This window comes from Coenobita brevimanus, chromosome 90 (genome assembly GCF_032717465.1).
Source record: "Coenobita brevimanus isolate Jiangsu-jjx chromosome 90, ASM3271746v2, whole genome shotgun sequence".
NCBI classification, from domain to species: domain Eukaryota; kingdom Metazoa; phylum Arthropoda; class Malacostraca; order Decapoda; family Coenobitidae; genus Coenobita; species Coenobita brevimanus.
The window spans coordinates 26,157,196-26,178,670 of NC_137043.1; the positions used below are offsets into that span (position 1 = coordinate 26,157,196).

General features: G+C 46.1%; 1 protein-coding gene across 1 annotated transcript in view; it reads left to right on the top strand.

Annotated features, from left to right (window-relative positions):
* LOC145411527 (kelch-like protein 17) overlaps positions 1 to 20,328 on the top strand; it is a 71,797-nt gene extending 51,469 nt beyond the window's left edge. The window contains exons 4-13 of the mRNA XM_080281538.1: positions 1,629 to 1,743; positions 3,063 to 3,169; positions 6,211 to 6,327; positions 11,027 to 11,240; positions 11,859 to 11,952; positions 14,171 to 14,361; positions 15,338 to 15,454; positions 15,649 to 15,904; positions 16,443 to 16,583; positions 20,262 to 20,328. Coding sequence (XP_080137664.1) covers positions 1,629 to 1,743; positions 3,063 to 3,169; positions 6,211 to 6,327; positions 11,027 to 11,240; positions 11,859 to 11,952; positions 14,171 to 14,361; positions 15,338 to 15,454; positions 15,649 to 15,904; positions 16,443 to 16,583; positions 20,262 to 20,328 — 1,419 coding nt within the window. The remainder of the gene's footprint in view (positions 1 to 1,628; positions 1,744 to 3,062; positions 3,170 to 6,210; positions 6,328 to 11,026; positions 11,241 to 11,858; positions 11,953 to 14,170; positions 14,362 to 15,337; positions 15,455 to 15,648; positions 15,905 to 16,442; positions 16,584 to 20,261) is intronic.
* The last annotated feature ends 1,147 nt before the right edge of the window (positions 20,329 to 21,475 follow it).

Sequence of the window (21,475 nt, forward strand, 5' to 3'; positions counted from 1 at the left end):
CCTGTCTGTACCCCTCTGTTTTCCTGTTTGTATTATTTTCCTGTTTGCCTAATTTTCCTTGAGCACAGTTTCTCCTTTGTACTATAATCCCTTGTACTATATCACTGTACATTTATCTGCGTTATTTTTTAGACTAATCACGGCTGGATTAAGCATGTGGGAGGCCCGGGGCCCGCTTGGAAGGGAGGCCCCCTTTCCAACTCCCCCAATGGCATACACCACAGACTGGTAACCTAAATCCTAATATATAAATAGGACACTTTTAGTTAGGAAATACTGAACGGGGACTATTCATCCAATGCTGTAATATGTAATGCATAAACACGAAAGGAAATGAACACAAGTTGCTCTGGTGGGAGGCCCCCTCTTGGTGGGTGGCCCAGGGCCCGGGCCCCTTGGGCCCCCCCCTTAATCCGGCGGTGAGACTAATCGTTGTTGATAGTCTGTTTTCTGGGGCTGTATTTACTGGTCTGGTGATTACGTAACGCCTCTTCCTCGGCGAGTTATTTTACTCAACAGACATTTTTATCTTCTTGTACGTTACTGAAGCAACCGAAGTCCATTAAAAAATAGATAAATATATATGTGAAATTTCTGAAACTGATGCTGTGCTGTCTGAAATGTATTTATCTGTTGCTAATATTACCGGAAATCCCCGCAGCCATTATCTGTCTTATCTTTTTCTGTCTGTTACTAATACGCCTAATCCCAGAGTTCACCCGGGTCTCTCAGTCACCAGCCTGCTTATGTGCTTCACCACTCAGTTTTTTCATCGTGTTTTTTAGAGCTTAATATTAGGTTTCGCAAGAGGCTTTGTAGCACCATTTCCTTGGCGATTTGTTTTTTCTTGTTACACCTTAGCGTTGCTCTATGCTGTTTATGTCATTTTAATACCTATTGCTTCAGTAGCCTATGTGAAGGAAGGGAGATGTTATATGTAAAATAAATCACCAAGGAAGAGATACTTCGAAATTTCCAAGGTCGGTTTGAAATATAGTCCCTCGTCTTCCTCTGTCCATTCCCCCATCATCACGTCTCTAGCCATCATTTTCTGTTGCTGGAGAAGCGACCTGCCCTCACCCAATGCCTCACACACGGGTGTAGGTGTGGAAGACTATATTAGAGTGTAGGTTGAGAAGAATGTGGACACTGTTGGAATGGCTGTGATTGTGCTTGAGAGAGTCCCTGTATCTCATCGAAGGAACCTCAACAAGGTGCAAACATGTGAGAATACATAAGACGCACCACTGCCCCTACTTGAATATCCGCCCCTGGCTGTGTTTGAACCCAAATTAGGAGTACTGGCAGACGCACACTACCTACCCGACAGCCTTAGGGTCTGGATGATGGTGATGGATGTATTAAATGAAGGTAATTCACATGAGTTTAATAGTGAGGCTGCTTATGCGAGGCCTGTCTTTGTCCTCACCCTACTGAAGTGCGGGTTAGTTTAAGGGGAGTTATTAATGTAGTGTGTTTACAGTGTGAAGTGCTCACTGTGTGCGTACTTTGTAAGGGACAGTATGTACCCATTGTAATAAGTGTACCCTGCCCTCACTGCTGTGTACTGTCTGTATGTGTGAGTGTTTACGTAGACTCTGTGACCTCAGCTTCCCTGGTGTGTGCAGGTGCTGCTGCCGGCGTCCAGTCTGCTGCAGATGGCCAGCGTGAGGGAGGCGTGCTGCAAGTTCCTCATGAGACAGCTGCACCCATCCAACTGCCTCGGCATCAGGAGCTTTGCAGGTAAGGCTGGGGGTTAGGTGTTTGGGAGGTTGGAGAAGGGAGATGGGGTGAGAATGGGGAAAGGAACAAAGGGTGTGAAGAAAAGAAAAATTGGCCTAGTGAAGGGAATGGAGGAGAAAAGGATTCGGAGGGAAGGAAGAAGCGGTATGTAGGAAACAAAAGGCAAGCATGGTGAAGGAAGGAAGGTTGAAAGTGAGGAGGAGAGAGAGAGAGAGAGAGAGAGGAGGAGAGAGGGAGAAGGTAAGATGGATCGGGTATGTGGAAAAAGAGTGCACAGTAATCTTGGATAAAGGTAGGGATTGGAGACAGGAGAAGAGGATAGAGGGAATGAAGATACGATACGTAGGATAAAAGACAGAGAGGGTGGAAGGTTGGGTGGGAGGACAGAACGGGATAGAGAGGACAGGAAGAACGAAAGTAAAGGTTTGGTGAGATGACAAGTACAGTATAAAAGAGGAGAAAGGCAATAAGGCAGGCTTGCAAGACAGGTAGGAAGAAGCAGGAAGAATGGAGGGTTGTGAGATCAGGTAAATGTAGAATCGTCCATAAACATCCAGGTACTCGCATGATTGATTCGTATATATTTTCTAATACAAGAAACTATCAAACAATCAAGTAGGTAGGTCACAGGTTTGGTGGATATCAGGACACGACCGTCAAACCTCACTAAGCTTGTGCCATTTACTTTGCATTAACATCATCATCTTTTCTCTAACACTCCCCGTGCACACTGTTTCCTCCATTTGTTCCCCAACACCTAACATTAGCCGTGTATACTCTCATGCTCTTACCTACTTCATACTAACACCTATTAACAGTTGCTAATATCCCTTCAGCCTCTGACACCCTTTTCTCACCCACTGATTTTTTTTTTTTTCACCCGGTAACAGTAGTCAGTATGGACGGTTTTTAATATCGCCAAAGTTGTGACATATGACTAAAAGTGTGTCTGCTGATCTCAGGGATGGACTACCTAGATTGTGCGCAGATTCAGACACTTAAAAAAAAATAAGTTAGTGTCTCCCAGTCTGGACATACATTTGACCGTTCCCTGGAGTCCAGTAGCCCTCGTACGTGCCACACACCTCACATCACCTTGCTAATTCCCAACAAAACACGCTGACTCTCTTCCGCTGTGTAGCACGCTTAACACACCTTTCTTATCTCCTGACAGTCTCCGACACCTGACACTTTGTAACAACATCTAATACCACATGTTTCTCCTAATTCCTCCAGACGCCCTGTAACACCTTCCAACACCCTGTAACACCTTCCAACACCCTGGAGCACTGTCTAATACCACCTTCTCCCTCCCCCAGACGCCCACAGCTGCGGCGAGCTCCACAGCCGCTCACACAGGTTTGCGCTACAGAATTTCCCAGAGGTGTGCGGCACAGAGGAGTTCCTGCTGCTGCCTTACTCACAGGTGGGTCTTCTGCTTATTTTCCCACCCTGTCATACTCACAGGTGGATCATCTGCCTATCCACCTACTTCTCCCAGCCAAAGGTGGGTCGTCTGTCTATCTACCTCCTCCTGCCTGCCTGCCCTACTCTCAGGTGGGTCGTCTGCTTGCCTACACCTCCCTGCTTGCCTTACTCTCAGGTGGCTCGTCTGCCTGCCTACCCCACCCTGCTTGCCTTTCTCTAATGTGGTTCGTCTGCCTACCTTCCCCCTCTCTGCTTGCCTTACTTTCAGGTGGATGGCCTTCCTGCCTACCACTCCCTCCCTGCCTCGCCCACTCTTAGGCGGGCCGTCTGCATACCAACCCTTCCCTGCCAACATTACTCTCAGGTGAAGCCAAACCCTCTCTGCCCGTCTCACTCACTTTCAGGTGAGTCCTTTGGCTACCTGCCTACCACTCCCTCCCTGTCTTACTGTACCTACTCACTGCCACCGTTTCTCACCTGCATTGAGCTGTTTCTTCCTCTCCCTCCTCCATTTACCTTCTCTGCATCCCACACTTCCTCCTCTCCATTCTTTTTAACACCTTCAATCCGAGGACGTTTTTCTGTTTTACTTTTTGCAGCCTACAGATGATTGCTTTTCAGTTTTGGTGAGATGTGTGGGTGTGGAAGGATTAATGAAGACTGTGTACCTCTGGCAGCTCAGTAAGTCTTCCTACACAGACAATACCCCGTACTCCAGCTTTCCCTCAACTCTCCTTTCCATTCCCCCTCAGCCTTTCCTCATACCCTCCTTATTTCCTACCTCCCTCCGTCCCTTCCTCTCCCCTCCCCCCCTCCCCTTCCCAATCCTCCCTCTCCCTTCTCCCTCCCTCGCGTCCTCCCCCCGTAATCTCCCTTCACCATCTTTCCGTCGCTAAAGTGAGGAGTTAATTACTAATTTGAATATTTCCCCTCATATCTGCTCCCCTACTCTCTCTCTCTCTCTCTCTCTCTCTCTCTCTCTCTCTCTCTCTCTCTCTCTCTCTCTCTCTCTCTCATTTCATCCTACTCAGACATCACTCATTGCTCTTCACGTCCCTCTCTCTCACTCCCCTTCTCTCTTTTCCACTCCCCTCCTCTCTCGTCCATTCCCATCCTCTCTCTTCCACTCCCCTTCTCTCTCTTCCACTCCCCCCATCTCTCTTCCATTCTCATCCTCTCTCTTCCACTCCCCTCCTCTCTATTCCACCTCCCCTCCTCTCCCTTCCTCTCCCCTCCTCTCTCTTCCAATCCCTTTCTCTCTCTCTTCCCTCCCTTCTCCTTTGTCCCACTGCAGCCCCCTATTGCCACCCCCACTCCACAAATCCTCCACTATATACTACTGGTGGAGGAACAGAACGCGTCCCCACAACTCATTCTGCCGTGGGAGAAGTGTTTACGGCTGTCATTTCCACTCATCTCCCCTCCCTTCTTGCCTTCCCTCCCCTCTCCTCCACTCCATTTTCTTTATCCCTCTCAAGTATCCTGTAGTAGGCATCATTCTCCCTCTCCTCCCCCCCTCACCACCACGTCTCTCCTCTCTGTTCCTCCTTACTTCCCTTCTTCACCTTCATTCATCAGCCATTCACTTACCTCCTTGCCCCGTTCTTCAATACCTCACTCCACTCCCCTTTCCTCCATTCACTCCATCGTCCTCTATACCAGTCCCCTCGCCTCTGTTTCTCTCCATTCCCCCTACCCCTTTTCCCCCAACCTTTCCCCTCAACCTCTTCCCCCAATACAGTAATCTAACCTAACCTAGTCTTACCTAACCACACTCACCTCTCCTACTCCACTAAGCCTCCATTATTTACTATACTTGGAGGAGCTGCTCGCGTCCCCACACCTCAATTCGTTTGCGACAAGTGTTTACGGTTGTCATATCCAGTACCTTTCTCTACCGTCCTCTCCCCGCCCCTCTGTTCCTTTCTGCTCCTTTTCATCCCTCCTCTTTCTGTTGTATTTTACCTCATTCCTGTCCATTTTACTCAACACTATTCCCCTTCATTCCCTTGCTTCCCCTGCGCTGTCCTCTCTTCCACTTCCCGCTCTTTTACTGCACTCCCCTGCATTTTATTCCACTCCAGTTTTCTTCTTTTTCTCATCCATTTTTAAGTTCAATACACCTAACTTCTTTGCAGGTGAGGGGCTTATCACGTCACTAGAACATGACGTGCAAAGAGAAGGTGCTTATGGCTGTCATCTTCTCTCCCCACCCGTTTATTCCCCTCCCCTCTCTGTTCCTTTCCACTCTCCTTTATCTCTCTTCACTCTTGTACTTTACTCCATTCCCCTTCTCTCCACTTCCCTTCCTTCCGATTCTATTCCACTCCTCGTAATCCCACTCCAGCTCCCGACCAGTCTCTTCTATTTAGTCCCCACATCTGTTTCACTCCAGCCTTGGTTTTCCCCTTCTTTCCCCTCCTTTCCACTAGACTTCCCACTGCACTAAGCCTCCATTGTTTATTACAGGTGAAGGAGCTGAGTGAGTAGGTGTTAATGGCTGGTATCTCTTCCCTGCTTTCCTTTCATCTTTGTCACTCTCCCCTCCCCTCCACTCTACTCCACCCCACTTCCCTCCATTCTCCTTTACTCCTCTTCCCTTCATTCTCATCTCTTCCCATTCTCTTTGTTTCCCTCCCTTCCCCTCCCCTCTTTATTTTCATTCCCCATTGCACTAAGGTTATATTCTTTATTACAGATGGAGAAGCTGGTAACGTACCCACACCTCAACGTGCCGTGCAAGAAGGTGTTTATGACCTTTATCTCTACCCACATCCCTTCCACTTTATTTCTGTCCACTCCCTTTTAATCCTCTTCACCCATGCTCTTTTGCCTGCTCTTTCCTTCCCTCCCCTGTATTCCTCTCCACTCCCTTCTCCTCCCTTACAGTCTCCCTCCTTTTACTCCTCTCCACTCCTCTTTGTCCGGCTCCATTCTCCTTTCCCATACCCCACTCTCCTTCCCGTTATTCTGCTAAGTCCACTTCCCCCACCTCTCCACTCGTCCCCCACTGCACTAACCATCCACATGATACTACAGGTGGAGGAGCTGATCGCCTCGCCACACCTGAACGTGCCGTGCGAGGAGAAAGTGTTCACCGCCGTCATCTCTTGGGTCAAGCACGACCTGCCAGAGCGACAGAAGCTTGTACCTGAGGTGAGTACCCCCATGTACACTTTTGGCATATGCACACCTGTCATGACACGTGCACACTTTTCATGACACTCATCATGAAATGTTCGCACACCTGTCATGACACCTGTCAACACATGTCATGCTACATCCATCCACCCTTGCCATGGTACGTACACACTAGTTATGACATATGCACACACTTATGTCACGAGTACACTTGTCATGCCAGTGCACACATCTGACGTGACAAGCACACATCTGTTATGACACATGCACACTGCCAGGATTGGACATACGTGTGATGAGAAGCACACATTAGTCTTGACACGTACACACACCTGCTTCACGTTCTACCAAATATATACACCTGTCCACAGCCGTATGCGTCTCTCCAGGGCCGTACACACACCTGTCTCCCTGATATATGATGAAGCACACCTGTCATCCGCCACATACTCCTTACACTCGGTTATGTCATGGTCATAAATTTTCGTTATATTGGCCATTTCAGCATCGCGCATTACTTTTGGCGGAACCTAGAGGGGTGACCAAATAAATGTGTGTAGCCCTGATTCTCTCTCTCTCTCTCTCTCTCTCTCTCTCTCTCTCTCTCTCACACACACACACACACACACACACACACACACACACACACACACATCATTGTACCGTTTTGAAAGATGGGGTCCAGGCTTTGTGTGTGTGTGTGTTGAGAGATGGAGTTAACATACAGAGATGCTTACATACACAGACAAACACACCCAATACAGGAGTCCAAATCAGTCGTGTACCTGAGTCGTGCCGGAATAGCCTTAAATGTGACACAGAGGGGCAGAGTAGAGAAGGGTTTTATTTAAGTGCCCAACCAGTAAACATTTCTCTTCATTCCCCAAAGAACACTGCAGGGTTGGGTGCGGCTATCAGAGGTGTTCTTAGTCATGCTGTGTTCCCAAGATGAACACCTAACCTAACTCAGACAAATTCATTCTAACCTAACCAAGCCCTCACAAACCAGTCTAACCTAACTACCCTAGCCTAACCTAAACTAGACCTTCCTGGGAAAGAGAAAGTGCTCAAATCAACGACAGCAAGGAAGTTTACATCATGGCACATACACAACTGCCACATCGTCGTCCACACTTGTGCACACGTCAGATGTCATGGATCTTACAACTTGTCATTCACACACACACACACACACACACACACACACACACACACACACACTTGTCCATTCTGTGTATTTGATTGTAGTATCTTCTATACAGATGTCCTTGGCCTGCCACACGTTACTGAGCCATACACATCTGTCCTTAGCCATACACATGACCAAAAATATATCTGAACAGTTTAAGCGTATTTTAGTATGACACAGTGAACGAAAAATATGAAAATTCACCCTCCAGTCTGCTAATATTAAAAAATCATGGTGTTTTGAGTTGGCAGTACCATAAAGACGAGCGCCATATACTCTGTTTACTCTAAGTTGGCCCAGATTTTCGTCCATTTGCACCTTACCTCATGTGCCTCAGTGACAGATAAATACAAGACTACAGCTATACATTCTCCATATGGCACTTCTTCGTGACTACCACCACATTGTGCTGTTAATATCTTGTTAACAGCTCAGCATTCAGGATGATGAGATGGCTGTTTTAGGTCAAGTTAGAGTAAAAGCAGTGTAGTAAAGAATTATTTATAGAGGCTTCACACAGATATACCAACCATGCCGAGATGACGAAAGCCACAGTGCTCTTTCAGAAATCCGTCGCTCCTAACTGTTCGGATTCTTATTTTGACGAGTGTATAGACGCGGACATACTCGTAAATATTGATTCACCTCACTACGATAAATAACGAGTAAATGCGCAGTGACTTTTGAAACCCGGAAATGCGAGCTTCGGATCCCCCTTAGCTTTTCAGATTATTATGCAAAAGTTTCGTTAATGTTCAGACTTAAGAGTGGAGTAATATTAGGGTCTGCTACTTAACACTCAGAGACATACGTTCGTTCAATATGCCAACACATTTCTTATTGCATTCAGTTTGCTAGCCTTCCAAAGGTTAGAAGGACTTGAATTATGTTCCGCTAACTGTAAAACTTTCTCTTTGACTACAGCTCATTTAGGCCTACTCTGACATTACAGATCCTTAACACCTTTCAGCTCAGTTGATGGCCCGGTGTAGTCAGATTGGAGGGTCGATTTGACTGTTCAGCAAGGGGATTCAATCGTTCATCATTGAATTTCATGCAGTTATAATACTTCATTGAATTTCATGCAGTTACGACGTAGTATTCAAGTTGTAAATGGCTCAGTTCCGTTAGATAAAGAAGTCTACTACAGGAGGAAAGTGAAAGCCATTCCCAGGGTGTGAAGGTGCTGTTGCATAGTATTGGGGGAGCTCTTTGGCATACGAGGTTTTCTGACACCTTCTTATTGTGTACATCTGTGTATGGCACATTAATATTCCGTTACATATTATTTATGCAAACTGTTTTCAGAGACACACACAATACACAAGGGAGTGTTAAGGTGTGTTTGCAAATTATATCATAATTAAAGACTCATACGAAGGCCTCTTGAGGAGTACTGGAGAGGGTCGCCGTCACACGATGGCAGTGATATAACCGGGTGACTCCACTATTCACTTGTACAAACGTCCCTCACCTCCCCAACTATTCCCTGAAAGGAGGATAGCGGACCGCAGGAGAAGGATGACTTTAGCCTGCAGTCCACTGGGTTCACCACCAAATGAGTCTGGGACCACAACATCAGCAACAACAACAACAACAACAACCTTACGAGCATACGAACCCTTGGCTTTACTCGCCATCCATCAGCACACGCACATCTAACTCATGACTGTTCCCACGTGATCCAGTCCAATTTTTACGCTCAGTTTTTACCCGGACACACCTGGTTTCCTCTCATTAAGCACCATGTACACCTGTTGTGAGCCGTAACACTGTCTACCGCCTCCCCCTTGGTGCTCGTATCTCTGACCCACTTAGCAACACCTGCCACACACATGTTCTTTTACTACACCTTTGCTTTTATATCACATGTTTCTTATCCCCTTCATTATGGTGACGTCTGTTTTGCCCCACTGCACAGAGTGGGTAACTCAGAGTGTTTTTCAAGGATGATGAAAGGGGAGGAGGAATGGTTCTAATAAAATGTGTATTTTGCCCATTGGAAGTGTTTGGGAGGCTCCGGCTGTCTCATGCGGTGGAGTGGGTCAGCACAGTTTTGCAATGCTTGTTTGGTTACTTTTTGTTACAGCCAGATGATTTTATTCAACATGGGAGAAGGCCCTGATGGCAGGGGTTAATGAAAACTATATGTAACCTCTCGAGTTTGAAAAGCCTCTCCAGAGCTGAATACAATCGTTTGAAGAAAACAAGAATAAAATAAAGCATGTACCATGGTAATAAAGGAGTTAACCATGGCACTCCCATGGCGTCTTTTTTGTTTCTGTTACTTTCAATGGCTTTTATTCACTTTAGGAGAGATCTCGAACTGGAGGCGATAGATATGACGTTCATGAATTCCTATAATACAGTAGACCTTCTTAACTTTAATAAAAAGAAATTGCAAGAACAGGCTAAAAACACGTCATATTCCTCAGTTTTTTTATACTCTGTACCGATAAATTCCTCTCACATTTTCCTTAGGCCTCTTCCTTACACATGTTATATACACGTCTTCCTCATCTTATTTTTGCGTTCTACCCATGTATTCATTAAAATTCTCTACTCTATACACGTCCCATATACACTTGTCCTCCTCTCTATCTCCACTTTCTTCCCCCATATTCCTCACACCTGTCTCCCTTGTACACGCGCCCTATGTACACGCCTAGTATGTTTGATCACGTGTATTTCCTTGTATGGCTTCTGCTTACACGAGTTTAATCTTATCCAGTCACGTGCGTCTTTCTTATTTATTAGGTTACAAAGTATAAATGCTTTACACACCTGCTTAGCACATACCTATTTTGCACACCTTCCTGATATACCCATCCTTTATTTATTTATTTATTTATTTATTTTTTTTAGCCACACACACCTACCCTCTCTCCCCTCCACACACACACACACACACACACACACACACACACACACACACACACACACACACACACACACACACACACACACACACACACACACACACAGAGTCTTCAAGGCGTCTTAGAATAGGACACTTACTGTTTTCCCTACACACCTGTCACACACACATCCTTACACTCGCTGAAACATTGCCCTGCTCCTGCTACTTATTCCCCAATATACTTGCATTACATATCTTTTTTCCGTACCTTCTGAACCACATAAACTTGCCACCCACACCTGTTCCCTCACACACCTGCCACATGCACATTTAGCTGTCCTACATCTACTGAAAAATACAAGCCTGCACCTCACACCTGTTTTCCTATGCACCTGTCTCCCACAAACACTTACCTCCCGTACAGATACTGACAGGAGATTGCTCACATTCCTACCTTCACCACACCTACCAAAGCTCATTAGCCTGCATCCCACACATACTGAAACACGCAGCCTAGACGCCACATATATTCCACACTATACATTTGCGTCACACAACTGCCTTCTTCACAGCTACCAAAACACTTTAGTCTGCATACCACGTCTGCCTCTCCCTCATGTCCTGTTCCTTTACACACCTGCCTGACACTCTCTTCTCCCCCACAGCTACTGAAACATGTGCGTCTGCCCCTGCTCTCCCGGGACTTCCTCACTTCCAACGTGGACGCCGAGCCCCTGGTGCGGGACAACACGGCGTGCCACCACCTGCTGCTGGAGGCCCTCAAGTACCACCTCCTACCCGAGCAGCGCGCCACACTCAACTCGCCCAGGACCACGGAGAGGCAGCCCGATGGAGTCAAGCCCTACCTCTTTGCCTGTGGTGCGTTATTACCCGCATACCATTGTCTTTTGATGATGGTTCAACTGTCCTTCTTTGTTCCTCTCTAATCGCTGTTTCTTTAAAACTTCAGAAATCTTAACACTGATAATATCGTACATGTTGTGCTATACTTGTTTTGTTCTACGCCCTGTGTAATGCTAACAACTAACAAAGCTTGCTAGTGCAGTTCTGATAACTAGTTGTTAGGTTTAAGATGCAAACTGTGGGGGAATATGTGTTCGCGCCCTGTCGGTTTGTACCATAATACCGAGATATAGAATGTAAAAAGGAAGCACAGTCTTTACAACATAATCTAAAAAGGAAGCACAGTCATTACAACATTCAATTTTACATGCATTGTTTTTTTCTGCTCATACCCCTTTACAGTCCATACTAGTTCAACACGGGGAATGTAATTTGTGCTGTCACTCTCCCTCTGTTGAGCAGGACTGATCGTGCAGTGAACCTTACGTATTATCGATATAGATTCAGATAAAATGTGCGGCCTTTGCTTGATCACCAACACAGCCTCTTCATCCACTTACTCACCTACTCACCAGCCCATAAGCACCATTAAATAACCTATCCGTACAGCACTAACCACTAACCACTAACCAGGAGGGGGCAGCCTATTCGCCATCCACAGCGAGGTGGAGTGTTACAACCCTCGAACCGACCGCTGGATGCCCGTCGCCTCCATGAACTACAGACGGTTAGTTTCGTTGTGTGATTATGGTCATTTGTAGATACTTAGAGTTAGCCAATAGAATTAGTTCATAGTTCACTATCAGTCACGGGAACTTGACAACAAGTATGTTGGTTCAGTAATATTTAGTCCACCCAACTCATCAGGGATCGGAATAACTCACATTTCAATTTATATGTTAGTTTAAATGAAAACGTTTTAGTGTAGAGCCTGGAAGCAGTTTTCCTTATATAGTCTACAGAAATTAGTTAAATCGCCCACTGCTGACTGGGGTCGAAAACTCTAAGGTAAGCTCGTGCCATCTTTCACATCCATTATCCGCAGGCAGACACAGTACAGACAGTAAAATGAAATTACATATGCAGCTCTGTCAGGTATTTTAGAGCCCAGTACAGTTTAATGAGGTACGTCGCCAAGTTATTATCTGTAGCTTCAGTGTATTAATATATTCCTTTTTGCGTTACGTGCTTTATTCCTTTTAATAACAGACGAATTTCTTTAACTTTAGGGGAAACCTCTTGTAGCGAAAAGGTTAATGATTTTTTTTTTTTTTTTTTAGCCCCACTCGAGAATGTTTCACAAATTGAATAAAATCGTCTTGAAATAAAAGCTAAGCAAAAATCGTCATCGTCCTCACGGAATTAAGTCAAAGTAGGACATGTATAAACTTTTGTCATCAAGGGTAGACTAACCTAAAGTAAAATTATTCAGGCTGGGGTGTAATCTGATTAGTGAGAACATGTGAAAGGTTTTGTGTTATCTTTAATTTTATCTTTTTGGTGATCGTAGACAACAGGAAGTATTTGTCGGGTCTTGCATAACTCCCAGATCAGTGGTTGAAAATTCCAGCACGTGAGATTGCCAATGCGTCCCTTCTGACCCGCCATATCTTACTGTTGCATCGTAATTCTCAGTTGTGATAGATGGTTAGGCCCTTGCGGTGGAGTCAGGATTTCGGAGGCTGATATGATGTGTGGATGACAGTGTGGCCCATTTCACTAGGCATGTTGTTGATAATTCTTTCATATTCATACACTATCTTTGTGGATCCTACGTCACTCCATTTGTAAGCGGGAAGAAGGGTCAGGAATCAAGATGGTGATGTTGTTGATGATGATGATGATGAATAAGAGTCGTAAAAGGTTCATATTTCACTAGCACACACACCCCTCATTGCCCCTTCTCAGTTGCCCTTTCACTGCCCTTTCATCTTTCACCTCATAAGCCCTCCAGCTCTCGTCCTCTTGCCAGCTCTCCCTTTCCCGCCACCCTTCTCTTCCTCCATCCACATTAAAGTAACGGTCCTATTTTCCGTCTGCATCTCTCTCTCTCTCTCTCTCTCGCTCTCATATATATATATATATATATATATATATATATATATATATATATATATATATATATATATATATATAAAACACCCCACCCTTTTTAGCACCACCTTTCCCCTTCTGTTACTTTTCCTTTCATACCTTTCACACTCATCGGCTCTTTTGTCCCCCTTCTTTCTCACAGCTTGTTCCCTCGCTTTTTCTCAACATTATTCCCAATATCCACCACTCATTTTTTTTTTTTTTTCCAGTACAGTGGCGTATTTTTGTAGTCCGTTTTTGCGCTACAGCTGTTTTTTCGAGCCTAGGAGAACAGCCATGTCGGTAATGGAAGCTATATTTAACACGTCCAGTATGAAAAGTCGCTTTTTAACTCAAAATAAATGTTTGGTGGAGCATAATTACGGTGCAGCAAAAGGTACGCCAATATACGACTTGGTTTCATGTGGCAGGTAATGGGAAAGACATCTGTCAATACATGTGCAGATGATTAGGCCTGTGAGGTAGAGTTGTGATGATGGTGGCTTGAATGGTGAGTGAAGTTCTTTGGACATGTTGATAGTTCTTTCTTTTACCATTTTTCCTGGACCCTACGCATCTCCTTATCCTCAGGTGAGAAAAAGATGATAATGATGATGATGATAATGATAAGTCGTAGGATTGAAGGAGTTAAGCATTCCCCATCCTTCCTTGTCTTTTATTTATTATTTAACAGTGGATATCGTGGGAAGAGACACAAGAAGTTGAAAAGAGTAGAGCCAGTAGGGAGTAGGAAAGGACAGCGTTAGAGTCTTGGTATAAGTTATAGTATTAGATTATAGGAAAGTTGTATAAGTTACCTACATTTCTTTAAGGTACTGAATCCTCTCTCCCTTCTCCTCGTACCTCTCTAGATCCCGTGCTGGCGTGATATCCCTGGGCCGGTACGTGTATGTGATGGGCGGGTACGACGGTGCGTGTGACTTGAGTTCCTCGGAGATGTACAACCCAGCCCTCAATCGGTGGGTCGGCATCAACAACATGGGCACGAAGAGGTCCTGTCTCGGTGTGGGCGCTACCAATGGACTAATCTACTGTGTTGGTGGTGAGTGTGCTGTAGATTGTGTGTGTGTGTGTGTGTGTGTGTGTGTGTGTGTGTGTGTGTGTGTGTGTGTGTGTGTGTTTGGAGGTCGTGTATGGGTATAGAGACTAAACTAAAATAATCTTCTGTGTCGGATATAGGGGTAAGTGTTAGTGTACAGTATATGGCTGTGTGTGGATATGTGTGGATGGATGAATGTTTGCAGGAGGTGGTCTTGTTTGGGTGTGGTTCAGTTCTTGTTGTGTGTTTGCGTGCATGTGTGCTTGCGTGTTTTTTTTTTTTTTTTTTTTTTTTTTGCCCCCCTCCCCCTCTCCGTTTCCCGCAGTCTCTGTTTCCTTCTGTTCTTTCTATTTTAATATATTTCTCTCTCTCTCTCTCTCTCTCTCTCTTTCTCTCTCTCCACCTTCTTTTCCGGCTTATACACTGTTCAGTTTATTCTCACAGATTCTTTACACTTCATCATACCCTTTCAGTTGCTTGCATATTTTCGCACCCTTGTTTGTTCTGGCGGTGTCACATACTTTCTAACATACAAACGTAGCCAATGCATCACCACTACAGTCACACCTTTCCCATTCGTACTTCGCTAGCTTAGAGAAGGGTTAATTGTAGCTCTCACTCTCCCTACGAGAAGATCTGGGCCTTTAGCGGCGACGAATGTTACGGTTTCCCTTGCTTATGATTTCTCTCACTGTCTCACCCCATCCATCTCCTCTCCCTCCACATTTATCTTACTTCCTTTCCCTCCCCATTTGTCTTACTTCCTCATTCTCCCCTTTGCCTTTGCTTACTGCCTCTTCCTTTCGCCTTTTTCATTTCTTCCTGCCTATTCCTCCCCCGTCTTCTGCATTCCTGCCTCTTCCTTCCCATTTTTCTTATGATTCAGGATCTTCCTTCCCTCTTACCATTCTTCCTGTATCTTCCTCCCCATATATCTTACACACTGTTCCTTCCCTGTCTTATGTTACTCTTCCTCCAGGGTATGATGGTGCCTCGTGTCTGAACAGTGTTGAACGGTACGACCCTTTAACGGGGGCGTGGACCTCCTGCCCCGCCATGGCCACCAGGAGACGATATTGTCGCCTCGCTCTGCTCGGTTGGTATTGGCCTAGAGAGTCATATTTTTGCAGCTTAAATCGCATAGGGTAACGGCAGGAAAAGACAAAGCTGTGACTCTATATCCTTTCCATAATACTTCTTCGTGAACAACATCGTATTCTAGGGTTAATCTGTTACAGCTCAGTATTCAAGATGTAGAGGATGCAATTTTTACCCTTTCTGTCCCCGCAGACAATTGCCTATACGCTCTGGGTGGCTTCGACTCCACCAACTACCAGTGCACGGTGGAGCGTCTGGACCCGCGTGTGGGCAAGTGGATGTCCGTGCCACCCATGATGAGTCGGCGTAGCAGCTGTGGAGCGGCGGTGGTGGGCGGGATGCTGTACTGTGTGGGCGGTAATGATGGAACCATGTGTATGTCGTCAGCGGAGAGGTTCAACCCGCGACGCAACACCTGGGAACCCATCACTGCCATGCATTCCAGGAGGTGGGTCTGGATTTTTGAATATCGAATATCCTTTTAATTCAGTTGATGGCCAAGTATTCCCAGATGAAAGAGTCGAGTTTAATTTTAACCAGTGACACTCATTCCTGCCTCATATCTCTTGCATTCTAGGAGATGGGGGTGTTTGGGTTGCTTCAAACTTTGTGGATTTTGTATACTCGCTCACATTGTTAATCGTGATTGTTTTTAACGATCTTATTATCATACTTTTCTCTTGAGCACCATCATTTCATCTGACGTTAGCTGAAGTAAAATGCGGGAAAGTTATTTGACATTCAAGGTGTTACCATTGTTCCTGGGACACCCATAGCTAAATAGAATTGTTTGGCGTTAGCTTGAATAGATTACTAGAGTTGCTCCGATCGTGAAAGGGTTAATAATGACAGTATTAACACTTAGACACCAGTGAATCACTCTGCTGAATAAAATCGTGTTGCGTCAGTTGAAATAGAACACCCGAGTTGTTCCGACCATGAGAGAGTTGATGTAAGTTGCAGCTAATCGTTCACACCGCCACCAGGTCGACACACGAGGTTGTGGAGATCGAGGGGTTCCTGTACGCCCTGGGAGGCAACGACGGGTCCTCCTCCCTCAACTCCATGGAGCGGTACGACCCCAAGCAGAACAAGTGGGTCCTCGTCACGTCCATGCTCTCTAGGAGGTTAGTGCACTTTCGTTCACTGTTATTTTTTTGTGTTACATTTTGGAGATCAGTACACATTCTTTCAGTTTTATTTTTGCATGCCATTTTATTAATTTGTGCTTGCATTTTAAGTTGTCAGCGTGAATTTGCTTTCTTCCCTGTGATATCAGCAATATTTTGCTTTGATAGTAACATGATGAGAATGAGCGAAACGTCGCTTTTGACTTACGAATATGATTAACCGTAATACATAGTGATTTTTATAATGAAAAAAAGTCCTTCAGTACTTTTACGGGTACACAGGTAGCGTTACAGTTAGACAGTTCTTAATAATTTCGATATTGTAAACGGAAAAGGAACGCTGGCAACTCTATTGAGTCTGTTTACACATCTGCTTGTACTCGTATAGTTCTGCTTGTAGTTTTGCCTTATTTCTGCGTGCTTGCACCATTTACCATGTTTATCAGGTATGTATATTATACGATTGCAATAGGGTGCTTTTCATATTTTGTTTTTGTTATTTAAATGATTAGTAATACAGTCAGCTCGTAAACCTACTTGTTTACCAGTAGTATTTATTGCCTGATTCTACATAAGCTTGTAGTTGTACTTGGTTTCTTGGTGTATGCGTGCTTGAATCGGAGCCCCACCTTAGAATGCAACATCAAGCACTTCAAGTACTTGTGATATTGTCTGCTCTGCTTTTGTTCTGCTGTCAGTCTGTTTTGATCATGGAGGCCTTGACAATCACCGAGCAGGGCAAGGGCATGGCTTGTCTGGCTGGAAGTTTTCTCTCATCGCAGTTTTGTTTACCGCCTCATGAAGTCGTTGACCTCTGGCTGGCTTTCAGTTGATGATTTACTGTACTCATTTGTTGTGACTGACTGGCTGCCCTAAGCCTCCATTTACAATACTTCCCTCCCTGCTTGCCGTTTGTTTGATAAGTTACCCGCCTGCTGATGCATCTGTATGTGGTGAACATCTGGCTGTTATGCTGATGATATAGCGAAACTGATTTTCCGCCTGCCTGCCATCATGCTGACACACCTGCCTAGTCTACACCCCTGCCTGCACACCTGTCTACACCCCTGCCTGCACACCGGCCTGCACCCCTGCTTGCACCTCTGCCCACACCTGCTCGTACAGCAGCCTGCATACCGGCCTGCCCAACTGCCTGCACTCCTGTCAACACCCCTGCCTGCACCCTCGCCCACACCCCTGCCAGCACCCCTGCCCACACCCCTGTCTGCACCCCTGTCTGCACGCCTGCGTACACCGCGGTCTGCATACCGACCTGCACACGTGCCTGCATTCCTGTTAACACCTCAACCAACACACCTGACGACACCGCTTGCTACACCACTGCCTGCACACCTACTTATACAGCGGTCTGCATACCGGCCTGCACACCTGCCTGCACTCCTGCCAGCACCCCTGCCAACACCCCTGACAACACTTATGCCTACATCCCTGCATACACACCTGCCTGCACACCTGCCCACACACATGCGTACACATGTGCATACACTCCTGCCAGCAGCCTTGCCTACACCTCTGGTATACCCCTGCTAAGACCGCTGTCTATACCTCTGCCTATACTCGTGCCAGCACCACTGCCTACACCCCTACCCACACCTGCCAGTACCGCTGCCAACACCCCTGCCATCACCTCTGCCTACACACTTGCCAACACCCTTGCCTGCACACCTGCTTATACCCATGCTTAGATACCTGCTTATACCCTTATCCCATACCTACACACCTGCATACACACCTGCCTGCACACCTACTCACACTCCTCCTTACCTGCAGCTTCACAACAGTTCGTACACTCTAACCTGGTGAAGATTTTGATTCTTTTGCTGCGTATTTCCCTTAACTGAACTACAGGATAAGTCAGTACTGCGGCTCTACATCCTTTTAAACCATAGCACTTTTTCGTGACTATTCTCCATTTCACCAAGTCTGGCAACATCAGTGATGTCGTCAAGGCCTGTAGTGTTGATGTAAATCCTCTGCACTAGGTGAACTCCTGTTTAATACCTTGAGAACCAATATAAAACAGCAATACAAAAAGGTATATCCAGTTCTGAGGACCATTATCAGTGCTACAGGTGTTGAGGACATCACCGATGGTGCTAGACTGGGTGAAATGGAGTATAGTAGCAGAGCCAAGTGTTAATCTGCAGTTATAGCTAAGCTTTCAAGATAAATAAGTGACAGTTTTAGGCCAGGTTAAAGTGGACAGTATAAGTGCTCGGAATTGTAAATGTCCCCTGAATTAGCCGCCAAACATCCTGCGCACCTGGCTGTAACCTACTTACCTTATATTAGTGAGCTACACACCTGCTGCCATACCTGCTGCCCACACACAAGCTTGGTTTTATAGTGCTTCTCTTATAGTTTAATCCACCTGTTCATTGCTACCCTTTGCACACTAACTTACAAGTATTTACCAAAGCATTTACTTGATATAATTACTCATCTTTTCTGCTGTAGGTATCAAGTAAATAACATAATGAAATAAATAAGCAAATGACTGTCCTAGTTTATAATGTGCTCACCTGTATGAAAACCATATAATTATTATCCCACCTGTGCACATACCTACTGAGACTAGCTTCTTTATTTTACTTATATTTTTTCCTGCCCAATACATATCTATCTGTTTACCTATCGATATAAAAATTCAGTCACCAAACCCGCCCATCTACCTGTGCCCATCCCGCCCACCCATCTATCTGTCTCCATCCCACCCACCCATTTACCTGTGTCCACCCCACCCACCCATCTACCTGTGTCCTTCCCACCCGCCCATCTACCTGTGTCCACCCCACCCACCCATCTACCTGTGTCCATCCCTCCCACCCATCTACCTGTGTCCATCCCACCCACCCATCTACCTGTGTCCACCCTACCCGCCCATCTACCTGTGCCCACCCCGCCCACCCATCTATCTGTGTCCATCCCACCCACCCATCTACCTGTGTCCACCCCACCCACCCATCTACCTGTGTCCATCCCACCCACCCATCTACCTGTGTCCACCCCACCCACCCATCTACCTGTGTCCACCCTACCCACCCATCTACCTGTGTCCATCCCACCCACCCATCTACCTGTGTCCACCCTACCCGCCCATCTACCTGTGTCCACCCCACCCACCCATCTACCTGTGTCCATCCCACCCACCCATCTACCTGTGTCCACCCCACCCACCCATCTTCTTGTTTCCTCCCCACCTTACCAGTCACCCTTTTTCGCTTCCTCTTGCCACCCCACCCACCTACTTTCATCTCTTCCTATCTCCCCTTCTGTCTACATGTCTTTTTCCCCTCTTCTGCCTCCCTACTTGTTGCTGGAGAGGGACTACTTCACGCGGTGGCATCGATATAATGGGGCAGCTCCTCGGCTTGGTCATACAAACGTCCCTCAGTTTTGTATATCCCGAAGGAGGACGGTGGACTGCAGAACGGCAACTTAAGCTAACAGGCCGTCGGGTTGAAGTATGGATGAACCTAGGGACATCAGCAACAGCAACAATCTTCCCTTTATTTATATACCTCTTCTACCTCCCCACGCCCCCTCAGTACCTCCCCACGCCCCCTCAGTACCTCCCCACGCCCCCTCAGTACCTCCCCACGCCTCCTCACTACCCCCACACTAATGAAGGCGTGTCTGTGTGTGTGTGGGCAGGTCGTCGGTGGGTGCTGCCGTGCTGGACTGCCTACAACTAGAGAAGGGCCTCACCAAGAGCACCTGACCCCCGGACCGATACCCATCACTCGTCACTTAAATAGCTTAGTCCTTAGTCACAGTCCCATGGCGAGTAGTGGCAGATTGTAGCTTGTGTCAGGTGTCAAGTGTCAAGTGGTTGTTTTGTTTGGGCGTGTCAAGTGTCTGGTTGTCTGGTATCAAGTGTAAGGTGTTGTGGTGTCTGGTAGGTGGTTTTGTCAGGTTGTGTCAGGTTGTCATGTGTCAGTTGTCTAATGTCAGGTATCATGTTGACAAATGTCATATTGTCTAGTGTCCAGGTTATCAGGTGACATAGTCAAGTGTTATATGTCAGAGTGTCACATGACTTGTGGAAGGACGTTTAGTTTCAGGTGTCAAGTCTGCTGTTATAATGGTGTCTGGTAGTGGATTCTGCGATGTTGTGTCAGGTGCCAGGTGCCAGGTATCAGGTAGTGTCTGGTAGCAGGTCTTTGTAGGTAATGTCAGGTTTCAGGTTGTCTGAAGTCAGGTGGTAAATAATGGCCGATATTGAGTGTCAGGCGTCAGGTCGTGTCAAGTTTTAAATGGTGTTACGTGTCAACCTGTGTCAGAAAATGTATTGTACTGGTTCTCGTTTGGTATCTGGTGTCTGGTGGCAGATGTCAGACGGTGTCACTCGCCGTGTCGTGCCATTTATTATGTGGATGTGGTGTCAGATGTCAGGTTGTGTCAGTTTCAAAAATCAGGTTTCCAGCTTATCGATTGTCGGTAGATTTGTTGCCGAGTGTCAGATGGTGTCACCGGGGATGTCTGGTGTCAGCTGGCTAGATTATTGTCAGGTTTATGAGAGTATGAGGTTAAAACTAGTGTCATGTGTCAAGAATGTGTCGAGTGCCATAAATTGTTGTCGGATGTCGTGAGTTGCCAGATGACATGAATTAATATCCGATGCGTCTCATAAGTTGGTGTCAGGTGTCATGGATTGATATCAGGTGTTACTAACTTGTGTCAGGTGTCATTAATTTGTGTCAGTTATTATGAGTTGATATCAGGTGTCGTAAGTTGGTGTCAGGTGCCAAGTTTTGGTGTCAAGTAACATGAATGTCAGGTGTCATGAGTTGGTGTGAAGTGTCTTGAGTTAGTGCCAGGTGCTATAACTTAGTGTCATTTGTGGAGGTGGTGTCAGGAGAAAGTAA